Below are 19,412 nucleotides of genomic sequence, written 5' to 3'. Positions count from 1 at the left end.
TCATCTGTACCATTTTTCTAGATTCCACATATATGTGTTAATATACGATATTTGTTTTTCTCTTTCTGACTTACTTCATTCTGTATGACAGTCTCTAGGTCCATCCGTGTCTCTACAAATGACTCAATTTTGTTCCTCTTTATGGCTGAGTAATATTCCATTGTATATATGTACCACATCTTCTTTATCCGTTCATCTGTCGATGGGCATTTAGGTTGCTTCCACGTCCTGGCTATTGTAAACAGTGCTGCAATGAACATTGGGGTGCATGTGTCTTTTTGAATTATGGTTTTCTCTGGGTATGTGCCAAGTAGTGGGATTCCTGGGTCATACAGTAATTCTATTTGTAGTTTTTTAAGGAACCTCCATACTGTTCTCCACAGTGGCTGTATCAATTTACATTCCCACCAACAGTGCACGAGGAAAACCCTTTATCTTTTTACCTATGCATATTCTGAATAAACCAAGGCAGAACATGATTAATCAGACAGATATAATGCTTTTAAAAATTATATTTCAACCGTGTTGCTCTATGTTATTTTTTTCAAATTCAGAGAAAATGTGAGAGCAAATATTATAGAAAGAACCAGCAAAACCCAGGATGGAGAAGCTATGTCTTTCTCTCTATCCCACAGAATTGTCATACTAACTTCCCAGTGTACAAAGAACGTTTCATGAATGATAACATGGGAAAGATAAATTATGAGGTTGTGATTAATATTATTTCTGGTATTTGAGAAATATTATAGGAAAGTTATGTTTTCAGTCATTTAAGAAATGCATTATCTACTGTGCAAAATATCTAAACTATTGTTTGCTTATTACGTTGCTTTTGACAAGTGCTTTTTACAAATACTCTTTCACTAGGAAGTATTAAAAAATATGAAAGAAATGGTAGTGTTATCTGTACATATCCATAGAAAATACTTTTTATAACACTTTGGTGCGATTTGATCAGGTTATTTTTGAACGTTGACTGTTAGTCTTTCAGAGATAAAACCTAGCTTGCTACATCCGCTGGATCTTGCACTAGGTGGCAATAAAACAAGAAGAGCACAGAAAATAGAGCTGCTATCACAGGAGGAGCCATGATGGGGGAAGGTGCTAAGGACAACCAGAGTGAAAACTAAACGACGGCCAAACTTGCTTTTAATGGAAAATAGAAAGTACAAAAACTTTTATTGGCTTCAGCTGTGCCCAGACTGTTGCAATGAAAAAAAAAATCGTTGTTATTAGTATTCTATTTTTCCTAAAATGTATACAGACTAAGATCATAAAGAATCTTTGTTATGTAGACTGGGTGACTAGAAAGCAAGAGATTCATTCAACGGCATTTTCCCTTCTCTTCACGTTAATTCCTCTGTTGTTAGTTTCTTTGGTTACAACATGGTATCCATAGAATCATGGGCTTTCAGAGCTATAGGAAACTAAGTCTATGTAGTTCCAACCTCTCAGTCTATACATGAAGAAATGAAAACCCAGACAGGGGAAGGGGCTTGCCCTGAGTTGTAATCAAACAAGAAGGCAAATACTAACAATACTTTCTTCATTATATTTCTTATCCATTTCTATGTATTCATTTATTAACACTCAGTAACTATTTACTAAACATCTGCTAAGTTATAGACAGAAATTAAAGCTGCAATGGTGCTTACATTCTTTCTAGGGAGAGGTGATGAACACAGATGAGTAAATCAATAGGTTTATAGTATGACAGGTGGTCATAACTGCTGTAGAGAAAAAAGAAGACAATTGGAGTGCCTAGAGAGAGAGCCTCCTTGAGAAAACAAAACAAAACAAAACATGAAGGAGTCGGGGGAATTAGCACGTATATACTATCTGGGGGAGGAGGATTCCACAAAGAGAGAGTGAGTCAAAGGGACTGTGTTAGTGTTGTCGGCTGTCTTTGAGGAAAGCATGGAGACCAGTGTAGCTGGGATGAGACGGAGAGAAGCAGGCTCTGAGGCTGGAGAGGGACCATGATGTGAAGGTGAGAGACACTGTCAGCACCCTGGCTTTCCTGTCATGTGTGAGATAGAAAGCTATCAGATAATTGGGCTAGATAAACAACATGTTTTCTTTTTAAAGCATCTCTTTGGCTGAGTTTTGACAGTATATTGGAGGGGGAGATAAGGACAGAGCATTTAGGAGCATCTTAAGAGGAGACCTTTTTTTTTTTTCTGAAGTATAGTTGATTTGCAATATTGCATTAGCTTTAGGTGTACAGCGTAATGATGATTCAGTCTTTTTTCAGATTATATTCCATCATAGGTTATTGTAAGATATTGGGTATATTTCCCTGTGCTATACAGTAAATCCTTGTTGCTTATCTATTTTATGTATAGTAGTTTGTATCTGTTAATCCCATACTCCTAATTTGTGCCTCCTTTCCTCCTTCTCCTCTTTGGTAATCATAAGTTTGTTTTCTATGTCTTTGAGTCTGTTTCTGTTTTGTATATAGCTTCATTTGTATTATTTTTTAGATTCCACATAAGAGTTATGTCATATAATATATATTTGTCTGTTTCTGTCTGGCTAACTTCAGTTAGTATGACAATCTCTAGGTCCATCCATGTTGCTGCAAATGGCAAAATTTCATTTTTTAAAAGACTGAGTGATATTGCATTGTATATATGTACCATATCTTCTTTGTCTAGTCATCTGTTGATGGACATTTAGGATGCTTCCATGTCTTGGCTATTGTAAATAGTGCTGCTAGGAACATTGAGGTGCATGTGTTTTTTCAAATTAGGGTTTTCATTTTTTTCTGGATATATACCCAGGAGTGGGATTCCTGGATCATATGGTAGGTTTTATTTTTTTTAATTTTAATTTTTGTTTTTTAAAGGAACCTCCATACTGTTTTCCTTAGTGGCTGTATCAGTTTACATTCCCACCAACAGTGTAGGAGGGTTCCCTTTTCTCCACACCCTCTCCAGCATATATTACTTGTAGACTTTTTGATGGTAGCCATTCTGACTAGTGTGAGGTGATAGCTCATTGTAGTTTTGATTTGCATTTCCTCTAATAATTAGTGACATTGAGCTTCTTTTCACGTGCTTATTGGCCATCTGTATGTCTTCTTTGGAAAAATGCCTATTTAGGTCTTCTGTCCATTTTTCAATTGCATTGTTTGTTTTTCCATACTGTATTGAGTTATATGAACTGTTTGTATATTTTGGATATCAATCCCTTGTCAGTTGCATTCTTTGACAATGTTCTTTCCCATTCTGTAGGTTGTCTTTTCATTTTGTTGATGGTTTCCTTTGCTGTGCAGAAGGTTTTAAGTTTGATTAGGTCCCATTTGTTTATTTTTGCTTTTATTTCTTTTGCCTTGGGAGAATGTTCTAAGAAAATACTGTTATGATTTATGTCAAAGAATGTTTTGCCTATGTCCTCTTCTAGGAGCTTCATGGTATCATGCCTTATATTTAGGTTTTTAAGCCATTCTGAGTCTATTTTTGTGTATGGTGTGAGGGTGTGTTCGAATTTCACTGATTTACATGTAGCTGTCCAGCTTCCCCAGCACCACTTGTTGAAGAGACTGTCTTTTCTCCACTGTATATTCTTGCCTTCCTTGTCATAGATTAATTGACCATTAATTGGTTTATTTCTGGGCTGTCTATTCTGTTCCATTGATCTATGTTCTGTTTTTGTGCTGATACTGTACCACACTGTTTTGATTACTGTAGCTTTGTAGTATAGTCTGAAGTCTGGAAGGGTTATATCTCCAACTTTGTTCTTTTTTCTCAAGACTGACTTGGCAATTCTGTGTCTTTTATGGTTCCATATAAATTTTAGGATTATTTGTTTTAGTGCTGTGAAAAATGTGATGGGTATTTTGATAGAGATTGCATTAAATATGTAGATTGCTTTGGGTATTATGGCCGTCTTAACAATATTAATTCTCCCAATCCAAGAGCATGGGATGTCTTTCCATTTCTTTGTATCATCTTCAATTTCCTTCATCAATGTTTTATAGTTTTCAGAGTGTAGATCTTTCACCTTCTTGGTTAAATTTATTCTTAGGTATTTTATTCTTTTAAAGCAATTTTAAAGAGGATTTTTTTTCTCTTTCTGATATCTCATTATTAGTGTAAAGAAACACAACAGATTTCTGTATATTAATCTTGTATCCTGCTACATTGCTGAATTCATTTATTAGTTCTAATAGTTTTGTGTAGAGACTTTATGGTTCTCTACACAGAGTATCATATCCTCTGCAAATAGTGACAGTTTTACCTCTTCCCTTCCAAATTAGATATACTTTATTTCTTTTTCTTGTTTGATTGCTGTGGCTAGGACTTACAATACTATGTTGAATAAAAGTGGTGAGAGTGGACATCCTTGTCTTGCTCCTGATTTTAGAGGAAAGGCTTTCAGCTTTTCACTGTTGAGTATTATGTTGGCTGTGGTTTGTCGTAAATGGCCTTTATTATGTTGAGATATGTTCCCTCTATACCCAGCTTGGTGAGCATTTTTATCATGAATGGATGCCAAATTTTGTCAAATGCTTTTTCTGCATCTGTTGAGATGATCGTGTGATTTTTATCCTTTGTTTTCTTAATGTAGTGTATCACATTGATTGATTTGTGTATGTTGAACCATCCTTGTGGCACTGGAATGACTCCAACTTGATAATGGTGTCTGATTCTTTTTATGTATTATTGGATTTGGTTTGTTAATATTTTGTTGAGGATTTTTGCATCTATATTCATCTAAGATATTGGCCTGTAGTTTTTTTTTTTCGTAGTGTCTTTGTCGGGTTTTGGTATCAGGGTGATGGTGGCCTCATAGAATGAATTTGGGAGTGTTCCCTCCTCTTCAATTTTTGGGAATAGTTTGAGAAGGATAGGTATAAGTTCTTCTTTGTATGTTTGGTAGAATTCCCCAGTGAAGACATCTGGTCCTGGACTTTTGTTTGTAAGGATTTTTTTAAAAATTACAGATTCGATTTCACTTCTAGTGATCTGTTTGTTCAAATTATCTGTTTCTTCTTGACCCGGTCTTGTCAGTCTGTATGTTTCTGGAAACGTGTTCATTTATTCTAGGTTCAATTTGTTGGTGTTATTGTCACCTCCTCTCTTCAGAACTCTATCCTTCAACCTCCCCATCTCTGCTTATGAAAACCTTAAATGCCTTCAGGTCCCTCCTTATGTATTCCATGTTATATGATCCCCTTGTTGATGACCTTAGCCAGAAGTATATCTTTCTCATCTCAACTGCTGTCGTATTTATTTTCAAAAACATTTTTCAGCTTAGATACTGTCCTATACACTAAACATTTTTGTATCTTCCATACTATCTTTCTTGAAGCACATGAATGTGCTATACAAAGATATGCTGACTTAAAAAATGAGTAAATGACTAGTTGCCAGTCTGCTAACTCCAAGTCCACTGCTTTCCCCTTTCACCATTCTGCCTCTGCCTTTGGTGTGATTTGGATGAGTGTTGCCCACTCATATTTAACCACATTCTTGGCACTAAGTCTGGAACCGCATGGCCTAGTCTACACAAAGTTAGGGGAATTTCTGATTTTGTCACAGCTCAGAACCTCCAGCTCAGCAACCAGGAAGCTTCACCCAGAGGAGGTCCCTTATGACGGTAGAGAACAACATGTCATCATAAACTGAAAAGAAGGACGAGATCTGTGAATTCAAGTATCTCTTTAAATCTTTGTTGCTACTGACTAGACAAAAAGCTTAATGAATCACCTCTCCTATTAAAGAATTTATATTTGAAGGGCTAGTTTTTAGGCAATGTATATAAAATCTAATCATAATTCAGTTTGCAAAATATTAAGCCTTGTGCCATTCTCCTTAATATAGAGTCAAGTTCCATAGTTTGTCATTAAAATTCTCTCTCGGAGGAAAAGGTAGTTGTCTGCTATTAGTTTTTGTTTAGTTCTTCTGAATGGCTTAAGTACCTTATTAATATTTGTCAATAACCTAGCAAAGTAAGTAGAAATCTCTAGCCCTATTAAAAGAGTAGAGAGTTGGGGCCAAAATTCCTTGGTTTAATGTGTTGTCAGCTGGACCCTACTCTAGCTTAGGGGATAGAATTATACCTCAGAGTCCTATTGAAAACAATTGGATAATGATGAATCTAGGCAGATGTAAGACAACTTACACTCACACAACCCAGTTTGCCTTGAAACAATGCAGAGGTATTTTACGTTGAGAAATATGGATTGTCCTAGGGCCTTTCATGTTCTGCTTAACAGATTAAAAAAAACTTTTAACTTTTTATTTCTCTGCTTGTATTTTTTTTTTTCGTGTCACATACTGTAAGCCCATTATGGGGAGGAGAATATCTGGTTCCCGTAGAATATTTCCTTAGTGCTTGGCTTATATTGGGACTTGAAAAATGTTTGCTGACGGACTAAATTAAAACATTAGTCACATATGTTTTGTTCATGGGTATTCAAAGTGAAGAATGATTCCAGGTATGAAAATGAGAGATGTGTGGAAATCAGCATTTTAGATGTATAATGAGAGTGACTTTTACCAGGGAACTCTGCCAATCTTCCTTCAAAATAATTAGCATGGAAATTAGAATTCATATTGTATGCCCCCAAACGGTTGTTGTATAGATGATTATTAGTGCATAGGTGGTGTTTATGTGGAAGCACAGATGTGTTCAGAAACCTCTGATCTGGGTGACACTCTGTCACAACCCAGCCTGTATTCACAAGTGAATTCCATTCCATTCCCCCTTATCCTGCACCACAACTGCATCGTGCGTACTTACACAGGTGTACCTATTTATCCAGACAGAATTACATTTTTGAGAAAATAGCTTAATGAATTACTTTGCATTTGCAATAAGTAACTTTAATGAACTATCTAAACAAAGGATATAGGTTTCCTGGTTAGCCATATAATTAAAATTTCTCAAGGCGGTTAAGGTATGAATTATTTTTGAGAATCAAAGAATCACCCACATACAATGCATGCCTAGTTTGATACCAATTCACAAAGGACTTAGTGAATAACATTGTATGAGTGGTCTCTTTTATTTTGAGAGTCAGGGAAGGGGAGGCACCTTTTCTTATTCTGGTAAAACTTTTATCTGGTCACTGAGGAAAAAAAATCACATTTCCTATGTGATATTTTGTCATACACATGAATATGTAACTGCATATAGAAACGGCTGTCAGTTTTGGGAGGAACAGTAGAAAGTTTGCTTCTGGATCTGTTTCTATAACAAGCATGCAAGTAGGGTGAGTTTTGAGTTCTTATGAAAATTTATTTGTCGAGTTCTGAAGTTTTCTAGTACATGTAGGAAGTAAGTTTATGCAGTTTTAATTTCTAGGTCTGTCTTCTTTTCTATTCATCTTTAGTACAAATGTTCAATCACCACACGCATGGGTTACCTGCTTAGAAAATCATGATTCATTCTGGAGAGATGCTGCATTCTCCAAGGAGGCTGACCGGGATAGCAGAGAAAGTCCTTATTTTAGAGTCAGGAACATTGGGAATGTCAGCTCTGACGTTTACTAGCTGTGCGACCTGGCAAATGATTTAACCCCTCTGAGCCCCTTTACCCGTGTGTGACTGGCCTCCAAGAGCTGTTGGGGGCATGCCGGGTACTTAGTAGTCATTAAGGAAAAGGTTGTTCCATTCTTTCATCTTCCTTTTACAGTTTCCTCTGCAGGTTGGAACAGAACCAAGATAAAATCCCTCCCAAGCAAACAAGACTATTATGATGCAAAACAAAGTGTTTGATTAAAGTGATTTCCTTAGCTGCAAGCTATTGTGTGGTTTGGAAAGCAGTTCTTTTGTAGGATGTCAATATGCAATTGTTAAATAATTCACACCAAGAACATGCAGATCAGCATAGATTTCATACAATTTGTAGATAACTTTCCACCCTAAAATATGTCTTGATTTAGCTGCTCACTTTCTTTTCATCTCACTGAATTCGTTTTTCCAGTGTCCACATTTTCTGGAGAAAAGGCATAGTATGGTTGAGGGAAACAAGAAAAATGGAGGAAGAGGAGAATTCCAGGGCCTGTGAGAAGGGGCACCAATGCAGGAATGTCAAAGCTTGATGTCTTATTTTCACCCCTTTATAAAATTTTGGTTAACTTTCCCTTCGTCTGTGGGGAGAAGGAAAGGACTTCATCTTTCATTCCTTCCAACTCTGACCTTCCATCCAGTAACTTCAACTCTGGTTGCTTCTGGAACAATGGGAAAAATGTGTCTAACTTGATTCTAGATCCAGTAGATGGAGTCATTTTGGCAGGAGGGATGGAGTGCAAATCACCATTGGATGAAAGAAAAGAGATTACCTTACATTAAGCTACTTTATATTTAGATGACATTATGTTTAGATTTGGGAACTGGACATGTGCAGAATGTCAGGAGAATCAACTGACCAAGAAACATGGATCCAAACAGAAATGCCTGACAAGGAACTTCCTCATTGAAGAGGGGCCAGAGTGGCACTTGGTGGCAGGCTTCCTGTGGGGTACATCTTTTTTTTTTTTTTTTTTTAACCTTCTCACCTGAGGCTTTCAGATTCAGACCTGGCCACTCTTCCTTTGTTCTGTTTCTCTCCTGTTCTTCTTTCTCCCTTAACACCTGCTAAAAGGTAAGAGGTTGTCAAGACACACCTGACTTTCAATTGTCTAGGAATTTTATATCTCTTCAACCAATGAATTAAACTGAAATATTTTTTATTACCTTGTTTTTTTCCTGAGTCCTAAATTTCTCTCATTCCCTCCACTTCCAGACCTTCCTATTTCCATTTTAAGCTGTGACACTCTGTGGCAAATGTCTAGCACGCATATTCTCCCAGGACCCAATTTTCCTTTCTCTACTTTATTCCTGGTGCCGCCTCTGTTTCTAATCTTTTCCCGTGTGAAGTGTCAGTGCATATGTCCTCTGGGATCCCATCCAGACTCTGACACTTATTGGCTGGTGCCTAGGACAGTTTCCTGTTCTCTCTGAGACTCATTTTAACAGAATCTACCTCTTGAACGTTGTGGTGAGGATAGAAATAGAAAGTCAGTGCCAGTGATGGGTTTCCTGCCCAGGGCTGTGCTGGAGCAGTGCAGAGCTAAAGTCATCTACATCCAATGATAGGAGAAAAGTGGGAAGGGTTTGCAGCCCGTTTCTATTGGAAAAAAAATGGTATTCAGGAACAAAAGTCCTGGTCCGCTGAGGTCAACCAGTTCAAGTTGGTGACCAGACACTTAACCATTGGACCACACTTACAAACTCATCTCCTTTTTAAGTGACCTGCTTCTGTGCTCCAAAAAAACCTGAACTGACTGGCTGCTGTCTTTCCCCAGTTTGAACTCCAGTGGATGCTGATTCATTGTGACCCACTGCGACCCAGGAGAGAAACTTGCCAGGAGCTGCCAACGAGGGTAACAGCGAGTCCCTGGACCACCTGCAAAGACCACTTCCACCCAGCGTAGCTCTCGCCACCTCCTCAAAATCCCCCCCTCCCCACTCTCTTTCTCTAAAGAATCCAGGCTTTGCAGCACAGACCAGATAGACAGTAAGGAAGCACCGGTCCCACCCACAGCTGGGCGGGTAGAAACCACCTTGGGGCGGGGGTGTCTGTTTCTGCCTTGGGTGGCTTACGACCCTCCCTTCTCCCCTCGCAAACATCTCCGCAAGAACACTGCCGGTCGCAGCCCTCAGTGGCACGCAGGCCGTCGCCTTGGCTCCTAGGACAGCAGGATGCTTGCTGCCCTGGGGCGGGAGGGGCGCGTGCAGAACCGGCCTGAGCGGCCGCGGGGAAGGGGTTAAAAGGGACTGTTGTCATTCTATCCGTCCTCCCGGCCCCGCAAGCTCTCCTCCAATCCCCAGGACCCTCTCCGGGGCCACTCACAAACAGGAGGAATTTAGGCCTCTCTGTCTGGGGGCGCTCTTTGTGGGGACAAGCGCCACTGTGCGCGCGTGGAGGGCGGGCCCGGGGATTAGCGGCGCGCGGCGGGGATGGCCTGGTCGGCGCGGGACCGCGGGGCCCTCGGGCTGGGACTGCTGCTGTCGGGGCTCTGCCTGTCCGTGGCTCAAGTAAGTTGCGCGCGGGTTTAGGGGGACGCCTTCCCACTGTCTCCCCATCTTTTCTTCTCCAGCCCAGCGAGACCACCGACCTGGTAAGCCAGGGGGCGCAGCCGTCGGGGGAGCCTCAGGGAAGGTGCCGAGCACCCCGTGGGCTGCCGGGCCCCGCGCATCCTGCGGCGAGCACGGTGGGAGGCGGGGGCCCTAGGTGACCCCTACGGTCCCGGAAAGGGCGCCCCCTCGCCCACCGGGCCCCCATACTGCAGGCTCAGGCGGTGGAGGCCGGCGGAGGCTGGAAGCCGGGGTTTAATTTTCAGCCTGACTGCCCCTCCCCCCTTCCCCTGCCCCTTCCCCCTCCCCCCTTCCCTCCCCTCCCTCCTTCCCCTCCCCTCCCCTTTCCCCTTCCATCCCCTCCCCCTTTCCCTCCCTCTCTCCTCCCCTGTCCCCTCCCCCTCTCCTCCCCCGTCCCCTCCCCCTCCTGGCGCGGTCCAGGGCAGCCCAGCGTGAGTAGGCGGTGTTCCAGCAAACTTTGCATCCCGCCCACTGTGCCCGCTGGTCAGGGTGGACCCGCGGCCCGGACTCGCCTCGAAATTTCGGCAGCTTCCCGAAGGCTCGGCGTCTCCTCCCTCCGCCCAGGACAGGACCCCGCGGGGGCAGGGGAGCCAGCGCCGTTTGAGGTTTCACTTACAAAGACCCCATTGTAACCTGTCTGGTCCCCGGAGTTTAGAAAAACCAAGTTTCCTTTCATCAGAATGAAGCTTTTTTCTTTCTTTCTTTTTTTAAATTTAGAAGAGAGACAGAAAAAAAATCTCACATTCCCTAAGCAACGTGTGCAAACTATTTCAGAGGCCAGCCTTCCCTCTAACACCATCAAAGCTGAGCTGTTTGCAGCCGATAAAAGGGGTCACACCCTAGGGTCAGCCTGAAATTTGGGGTGTTTTTGAAGCGAGGTGCCCAGACCTCCTGCAAGAGAATCGCTGCAGGCGGATCTGAAAGAGGGCCAGGCGCTCGCTGGGTTTCACCGCTTTCCCCACCCGCCCCCATCCTCCCTTGTCTTTCCCTGAGAGGATTCCCCCAGCTTTCTCCTGAGCACAGGAAGGTCTACAGAATGACACTGTAGTTGATCTGGGCTGGAGCGCCTCCGCTCCTACCTGTTCCACTTTGGCCAAAACACTGACCCGCAATCACCGATTAAATCGAGGTATTCAGTGACCACCAGCTTCAAGATCGAATCCCTTGAGGAAGAGGTCCCCTCTTCCTCACAAGCCCCCTTCGGTTGAATGCTCTGTAGACGTGAGGACTCCACCCTGGGGGCCTGGACTGTGCTCTAACCTCACTGTCAGCCTCACTGAGAACCTTGAGGAGGGGAAGAAGTTCCCTTGGAAGTTCGATCCCCCCGTGTTATGTTGGGTTCAAACCCCGGCCTCTGCAGGGCAATGCCTTTACCGGGCCACGCGGGGGGCCTTCGGCCCTGGTGTCCAGTTTCGCGTCGTTGCCCCACGTACTCTACTAATCCATGTGCGCTCTCTTGTCAGAGGGGACCCCCGGGTGAGCAGGGTCCTCCGGGGCCGCCGGGCCCCCCTGGAGTCCCGGGCATCGACGGCATCGACGTAAGTGTCACCTTCCCCAGCGGCTCGGGTGGGTTCTTTGAGAGCGCACGGAGCCCCCCACCCAAAGGCGGGATGGGACGTGGGTGAGCCTGGAAGCCTGGGAATTTCGGAGGGAGGAGGTCACGTGTCCTGTGACCCCAGTTGGTCATGGACCAGCACCGTTTAGCCCGTCCCCGTCCCCGATTTGTGAGGGATTCTCCCGGAGGGGTCCCCAGCGCCCCCCTCTCACGGACTGCTCTCCCTTTCCTCCTGTCCTCCAGGGTGACCGAGGTCCGAAGGGTCCCCCGGGCCCCCCGGTAAGTGGATCAGCGCCTTGGCCCTCCACTTCCTTCCTTCCGACGTGGTCTGCAGCCACGTGCGTTAGAAGAGTCTCAACTCTGCCCCCTTTTCTCTCCTTTTTTCTCTCCCTGCCTCGCGACCTCCCTGCCCAGGGCCCCCCGGGAGAGCCGGGAAAGCCGGGAGCTCCGGGCAAACCTGGCACGCCGGGCGCAGACGTGAGTAGTGGGAACTGGGGGCGCGCAGCCGGGCCCAAGGCGTGTGTGTGTGTGTGTGTGTGTGTGTGTGCGTGTAGAGAGGCGCAGGCTGCAGGGATGGGGGTGACCGTGGTCCCAGCTGCAGCAGGGCTGTGGCCCTGAACTTGGCCTTGCGCGCGGGCTTGGCACGGACGTGGCCGTTTCTGCGCATGGGTCTTCGAGGGTGGAGGCTCCGCGCAGCTCCCTGGGGAGAGCACGCAGCGCTGGCATTTCCTGCTCTCAGAAAACATAGGTGGGTACCGGTTCCTGCCTCTAACCGTCCACTCCCCTGCTCAGCCGGTGCCGGGGAGGAGGGATCCGACTGGCCTCTGCAGGGGCTTCCCAGCAAGCCGTCTCTGCCCTTGCCTTCCGGCACCCCCTAAATGCATTTAGAAAAGGAACCTGCAGGGGAAGGTTCTTGGGGTTCTCCTAAATCCCAAGGAAAAGAGAAGAGAAAGATGCTCTTGAGGGGAGGGTCTGAAGTGAGTGGGGGTGGGTGGAAGCAGGGCTGGGGCAGGGAACTGGTCAGTACACGTGGAAGAGGAAATTCAAAACTAGTCTTCTCTCTTTCCACGGGTGTTTTCTTGGCTGACGTCACTGACAGAAATAAGCTGACTAGGGTTGCCTGAAGACCGGGAAGCAGCAGCCTCTCCCCAGCCTACCCCCCAGCACACCTGCCTCCCCCGCATAGGAGGGACGCTCAGATGCTGAGCCGTGTGATAAACCTAACACTAAGTAACATTTCTTCAGAGTAAAAGGACTTCAGGCCTCTCGGCTTCTCTGTCCGTACACTGGACTGATATTTATTGAGGTCTCACTGCAGGCCACTCCTTGACTTTGCCGCTGGATACGAAGTGAAGTAAGACCCAGCGCCTGCTCTCAGAGAACAGACAAGGCTGGGTCCCTCAAGTTATCCTTCAAGTTACCATCTCATGTGGTTTCCCCCAACTAAGGACTTTTCTAAATCAAAAAAAAAAGCACCCGAAAACCTATGATTATAGATTCCGAGAAGTTTTGACTGGAGTTTAAGACAGAGCCTTCATTTTGAGAAAAAGAAAAACCACACAGCTAGATGTTAGTGGTTACTAAGATGTGCTTTCTTTATCGAGATTAGCATAATGAAAATATTTGTCTATGCTATTCATCGCCTTAGGAGATATCGACTTTGTTTTATGCTTCAAAGGCCCTAGTTTGAACTTTCTAGGTATGCAAAGTGGCACTGCATGAGGTTCCCAGGGACCAATATTCGTATAATACAAACTGAAATGATATAACTTGTTGGCTATCAAGCTTTTCTTTGAAACTCCGTGAATTACTTATGACACATGATAACAAAAACGTCTGATAAATACAAGGCCACTAAGTAAACCAGTAGCCCAATACAGGTTGGATTTATTTCTGCATTCCTTTGAAACGTGGACCTTGTTTTATGTGAAAAGAAAATTGATGATTAAATGACTATCATTATTATTGATTGTTGTGGCGGTTGAAGCGTAAACCAATGGCCTGAAGTCTTGTCTCACTATTGAGTTGCCATAATTTCAGACAGAGGACTAGAATTATGGTGCTTTTGTAGCAGGTGCAACAAATTTTTCACCTGTAAAGAAGAATAAAGACAATGCCTGGTTTTGCTTTATAAAGTAATTTCCACGCTTAAACAGAAACTTGGGATAAACAAATGAAAGGTCTTCAAAATCTTCAGAAGTACAATGTAAATAACACCTACAAATAGTTTTTTTTTTCTCCTTTGTCTATAGTTGCAGTACCACAGTGCAGATTTCCAAATCAGATTTCCAAAGTTAAAAAGTGTAAAATAGTAAGGTTTCTTATATCATAGAACTTTGACCCTGGAAGGTCCTCAGGGAGACACTGATGAGGGCATTGAATCAATCTTCTGGGATTGCAAAGGAAAGCAAGAGAAAAAGAGAAAGAGAAAGGAAGGAGAGATAAAGTAAGAAAGTCGTGTGTGCGCCAGTATTTTGGGCATTTTTAGAACTGAGCAAAAAATGAACCATACTAATTTGCATTTGAGTAGAACTTTTTTTTCAAATGCAGTCACAAACATTATTTCCTTTAACTTTACAACAAGCTGGAAAGTAGGTTTGGCTAATTTTATTCTTCACAGACCAGGACACTGAATAATTATGAGGACAAGTAGTTCCCCCAGGGGCCCAGAGTTATTCAGTGGCTAAGATGGTGAAAGAAACCAGATTTCTTGATTTTTCGAGTCACTTTCTTTCCAGATAGCTTTGCCTCATGCAGATATGAATGAGGTTCTTAAATAGATGAATATTTGGAGAAAATAGGGAGAAAAAGAATGATAGTGAATTTTTGTTATCTGAATTACCAACCAAGAAATATGATATTAAAAATTCAATGGATAGTAAAAATATTTTAATTGATAGTTTATAATTACTTGTAAATATTGGTATCAATTTCATGTTCACCAAAGTTTGAAATGGAACCACATGCAGCTTACAAAATCCTGACCTGAAAAGTTTTTTTTATTCCACTCTTTGACACATTTGACATTTTAAACAGACCTTTTACCCTAAATTGAGAATAGACCTTGAGACTAATGAAATACCAGAAGTGGATCAGAGTTTGCTGTTTGTCTCTGGGCTTGAGAGCTAAGTAAGTGGGAAAGCGTGAGTTATCTTTCTTGGTAGGTGAACCTAAGTGTAGTGGTGGGATCTGAACCCTCCAACCTTGGTTCATGGCAAAGCGGTATTTTTTGGTGATGTTAACAAATGGTTAATCGATGGTGTTTGGAAGGATCTGAAAGGAACGTGGCTTCAAGGTAATTAACCTGAATCAAGTGGATTCGTGACAGAAAAGGTAAACGAGTCATGGCAGCTAATCCTGTGGGATTATGTGTTGGGTCTCTTGAGCTGAATGGTTGGAATGTGGGAAGGAAATTACTGTTGATGGCTGTTGTGCTCTGCCAGACAGAGGCAGGAAGTTTCAGAACACAGTTGGCTTTACTATCGTCCCGTATAGAACTTAATCTTCATAAGCATTCATATGAAAGCAGTTCTTTCTGCCGCTGCCAATATTTTCCTCTAGTCATTTCTTTGACAAATAAGAACGATTGCAAGTTGGAGTTGTATGCGTGCATCTGTAAATGTAAATTGTAGGAGACTTATGTACATCCATATAAAATCCCTCCTTTCCTGCTAAGACTTTAGTAAGTTGATTCTTTTCCCTTATAGACGTGTAAAATTAAAGACGTCAGAGCTTGGTTGTAAGCTCTGCTCCCAAAGGACAGCTGTGCTGTTATCATTCATAACTTATATTCTTATAGGCGCTTTTGCTGTGGCATGCTTAGTGAGCTCTGTAAAGCAGTATTTTTTTTGCATTCGTATAGCATCCGTCTCAGATACAGAGAAGAGGAATTAGAATGAAGTACAGGAATTATAGTTAAGCCATGCTACTTTTTACAGGCAAGAGGTTAGAACATCCTCTGAATGTATACAGCTATCATCCCTGATAGATGTTATATGATTAGGATAGTGAGTAATAAAGAAACTACTCTGAAAGGTCAGTGTAAGTGGAACTAGTCAGGCGGCAAAAAAAAAAAAATGTGAGGGGGACTGTGAAGCACAGTGCCCGTGGTTAATACCTAGAACTTTTTGCTTGTTTATTTGCAGAACCCCTTCTGAATGAGGTTTTAAGCTCCCAGAGGGCAGGAAACATCACTTCCTGTGAACTCTTCGTTAGCATCTAGTGTAGTCTGACCACACAATGATGATGATGATAAGAACAGCTAACATAACTCAGTGTCCGCTCTGCCAGGCACTGTTGTAAACACTCTGTGTGTAATATCCCAATGAATGTTCAAAATTACCATATGAGGTAGATATTAACATTATAGCTATTTTACAGATTGGGAAACTGAGGCTACATACAGTTGAGCAACTTGACCATGGTTGCACAGCAATTAAGTGCCAGAGTTGGGATTTGAACCGAAAGTAAAGATGATGTGGAAGGACAGGTGTGAAATCCCTCCACCCAACACCCAAAGTAATTTATTCAGTAGTCGTGTACTGAGAGTGTGTTAGATGTTGGGACAATGTGCTAGGATTGTAATGGACACAGTCCCGTCCTCATGGAGCTTATGCTTTTCTACATGGCTATTTCATAAAAGAGTTCACTGGATTATCAGACACCAGAATATATTTTCATTCATTCAAAGAGCCTCCTAGTGTTTAGACATAGTTTATCATGTCTATGGAAGACAGTATAAATAAGAAGCGACTGGAAGCAGCCTCCAGGGTATCCGGCCATTCTGCTTCCTTATTATGGAGCTGAAGTTCTACCATATACAGTAGCTACTGTCCTCCAACCTTGTCAGTTATTTCAATCACTGAGTGAAGATGGTTAGCTGGCTGTGCGTGTGGGAATTGACCAGGATTGGTCTTGGAGGGTATATGCATAGAGTGGACATCAGACGTCCCATTCGTCAGACATGCCCTGAGGTTTATACAACCCATGTGCCATATGTGTTACCAGAGTGCCCCTGCAGGAATGGTTTGTTTGCTGAAATACAAAAGCCAACGTTCCGTTACCATAGGTGCTCAGCAACTAAGATGCTGGGACCTGTTCCCAAGTTACAGCGTTACAGTTATACTGGGGAGATTGAAAATCTCAGCCTGTCAAAAACTCTTCCGTGTGTGTTTGATAACTTTATTCTTTGCTAAATTTCCAGTAATTAACATTTTCAACTCATTCTTTTCTGCTTCCTTTGATTCGCTCTTTGGAGTTATGAGGGAAAATAATTGATGTAGAGAAATGTAAAAGTGGTGATCAGTGAAATAGTTTTCTATATAAGCTACGTGAATGCATCTTACTGATATTTATGCAGACTAGGACAGATTAAATATGGATTTTGGTGATTATTTTTAAGTAGGGCTTTCATATTTTCAAGGAATCCATCCCTCAATTAATATCATTTTAGCCTTTTTCAAAATCTTGATAATGTATAGGTTTTATAAGGTATTTATATTGTATATGCATGCATATATGTATATGTACATATATGTATGTATACATCTATAGATACACATATACATATGTCTTTAGCAAGGTGTTCCCTTCAAGATTACATTATAAATGACAACATCTAAAAGTAAAGAAAAAATTACAAAGATAAAAATGCATCCTTACCTGATGTGGAAATTTGGATGTACACGTGGTGTTATCATGCTTTGATATCTATTAAGTCAATTACTGTGAAACACAGTTATAACCATCATATGTAAAGCTAAAGCGGCTATTAAAGCATCACTTCCAAACATTGTCATTTTCCCTATTAATTTTCAGTAACTGACTTAAGTTCTACATACTGAGTGGCACATATGAAAATGTATACTTAATAATAGCCATTTTACTAAGGGAGATAACCTAGAAACATACATGCTCTCAAGTGATTCAAATTTAGAAGTTAATGTATTCCATAAGCAGTCATCATTGCTAAGATGACTAGAGACCTTTAGACGGCTCTAAGGCAATAATGCGATGGATTAGTTTTAATTACTATTGAAGGAACATTTTTAACTCTCAAGACGTGATTCAAAAGCTACAGAGACATACAGTGTTTTTGTTTTATAAACGAAGTCAAAGAGGTACATAAATATGGCTAAATGGCAGAGACAAGATCTGTCGTCGTATCAGACTTACCTATTAGAACACTGTAACTATTAGTTTGCATTTTTCAAAGAAGAGACAAAAGTACTAAATTATTGAACCCTGTGAGAAACAATGCATTTAGCAGGAAGTTAGGAATAGGATAGAATTTATATCAACAGAAAGTAACTAACAGGCAGATCTTAAACATTAGCTTTCAGAAAGAATATGCAAAGGTATTTCTTTACAAATATTTAGGCAACCATCCTGTATATAATTAACAAATTAAGCAAAATTATCCACTTAGTGGTTTGCCTAAGGATGCTGTATTAGTTCTAACATCATCTTGCTTTATTAGGGATTAACGGGACCTAATGGATCTCCTGGCTCTGTTGGACCGAGAGGACAGAAAGTAAGTTAGCCACCTGGTATTAATTGCTGGTATTAATTAAGTGTGGAAGCATAATTTCATTGTGGTGTTTCCATATCAACTAACAGATTAGTTGTGAAGTAGCTGAAATACACTTGTTCAACTAAAATCGTGTTTCAGTTGAATTAAATTACATCCGAAACACCAAGATGGAGTGTTGTAATGATCTCAATATTTACCCAGTTTGCATACTTACATATTCATTCTGCTAAAAGCTAAGTACAATGGAGCTATTTTTATTTTTAGGGAGAACCTGGCGTGCCGGGACCTCGTGGATTTCCAGTAAGTAAATGTAAAGTGACGTGGTTGATAATCTCCTATCTTTAGGTAAAATTCTGCCACTGTGAAATTTTTCAATGTAGTTTTCTACATAATACACATCACAAAGGAGTTTATGACTTATCTGCTGTGATAAGCATTCTGACTATGAGTAGAGAAATTTTAGAGCAATTTGAATGTATGGTGTAAAATACATACATCTGTTTGCAGGTAGCGTTTCCCAATAGACATCCCCCTCTCTGTCCCCACTGATGGAAAATGTTTCTTGCATAACAACAGCAAATCTAAGTATTCAGTGTTTAGACCTGGGCATCACACCACTTTCTTCACAACTGGTTTTATCTCTAATGAAATATTGGCTGTCAGATATGTCAGATATCATCACCCACCTGGTTCCCTGGCAAGTCTTTTTCTACATTGCACAATCTGGCAGACTTGTGTTATTTCAGTCTACAAGAGAACTGGGTTCTCAGGCTGCTATCTTTTTTTCTATTCTGCTCTTCATTCCTCTTTTGTTCTTGTCATGAATCTGTATTTTTCCTCCTTGTTTTCTATTCTCACTGTTTTCTTTGCCTTATTTCAGTGTCTGTCAACTTTTCCATTATAAGTCTATCTGCAGAAGTGAATATCTTGCTGGCCTTTCTCCCATATTTTCAGCTCAGAGCTCAACATCTTATAGAGATGCCTTTTTTTTAAGATTTAGTGAAATTTATCAAACCTCTAGGTCTCTGATAATGAAATAACTTATTGATTACTTTGGTATTGCCAAACAGAACATTTATTCCCCAAATTGATCCACATATTAAAATGTTCAAATAGAAGTAATTTTTCAAAGAATCGCTTAAAAAAAGTCCCACTTATCATTAAAACATACTGCTCATGTGAAATTCATACTTGTTGTGGCTGCCTAAATAATTAGAAATAATAGAGAACGGAC

At 41.6% G+C, this 19,412-nt stretch overlaps 1 protein-coding gene across 4 annotated transcripts in view; it reads left to right on the top strand.

Annotated features, from left to right (window-relative positions):
- Window positions 1–1,859: 1,859 nt before the first annotated feature.
- The window catches only part of COL9A1 (collagen type IX alpha 1 chain), a 68,643-nt gene continuing 51,090 nt past the window's right edge, over window positions 1,860–19,412 (top strand). For 3 of the 4 annotated variants that reach the window (XR_009558635.1, XM_060283257.1, XM_060283258.1), the window contains exons 1-8: window positions 1,860–1,990; window positions 9,299–9,376; window positions 10,094–10,114; window positions 11,555–11,629; window positions 11,890–11,925; window positions 12,061–12,123; window positions 18,125–18,178; window positions 18,443–18,478. Coding sequence is in view for 3 of the 4 variants with exons in the window: in XM_060283257.1 (XP_060139240.1) it covers window positions 9,314–9,376; window positions 10,094–10,114; window positions 11,555–11,629; window positions 11,890–11,925; window positions 12,061–12,123; window positions 18,125–18,178; window positions 18,443–18,478 (348 nt within the window). In the remaining variant the exon portion in view is untranslated. Of the gene's footprint in view, window positions 1,991–9,298; window positions 9,377–9,681; window positions 10,032–10,093; window positions 10,115–11,554; window positions 11,630–11,889; window positions 11,926–12,060; window positions 12,124–18,124; window positions 18,179–18,442; window positions 18,479–19,412 lie in introns of those variants that run through there. The other variant, XM_030859200.2, reaches the window with a different exon arrangement.

This window comes from Globicephala melas, chromosome 14, assembly GCF_963455315.2.
Source record: "Globicephala melas chromosome 14, mGloMel1.2, whole genome shotgun sequence".
NCBI lineage: Eukaryota > Metazoa > Chordata > Mammalia > Artiodactyla > Delphinidae > Globicephala > Globicephala melas.
This window is presented reverse-complemented; position numbering and strand designations above follow the sequence as displayed.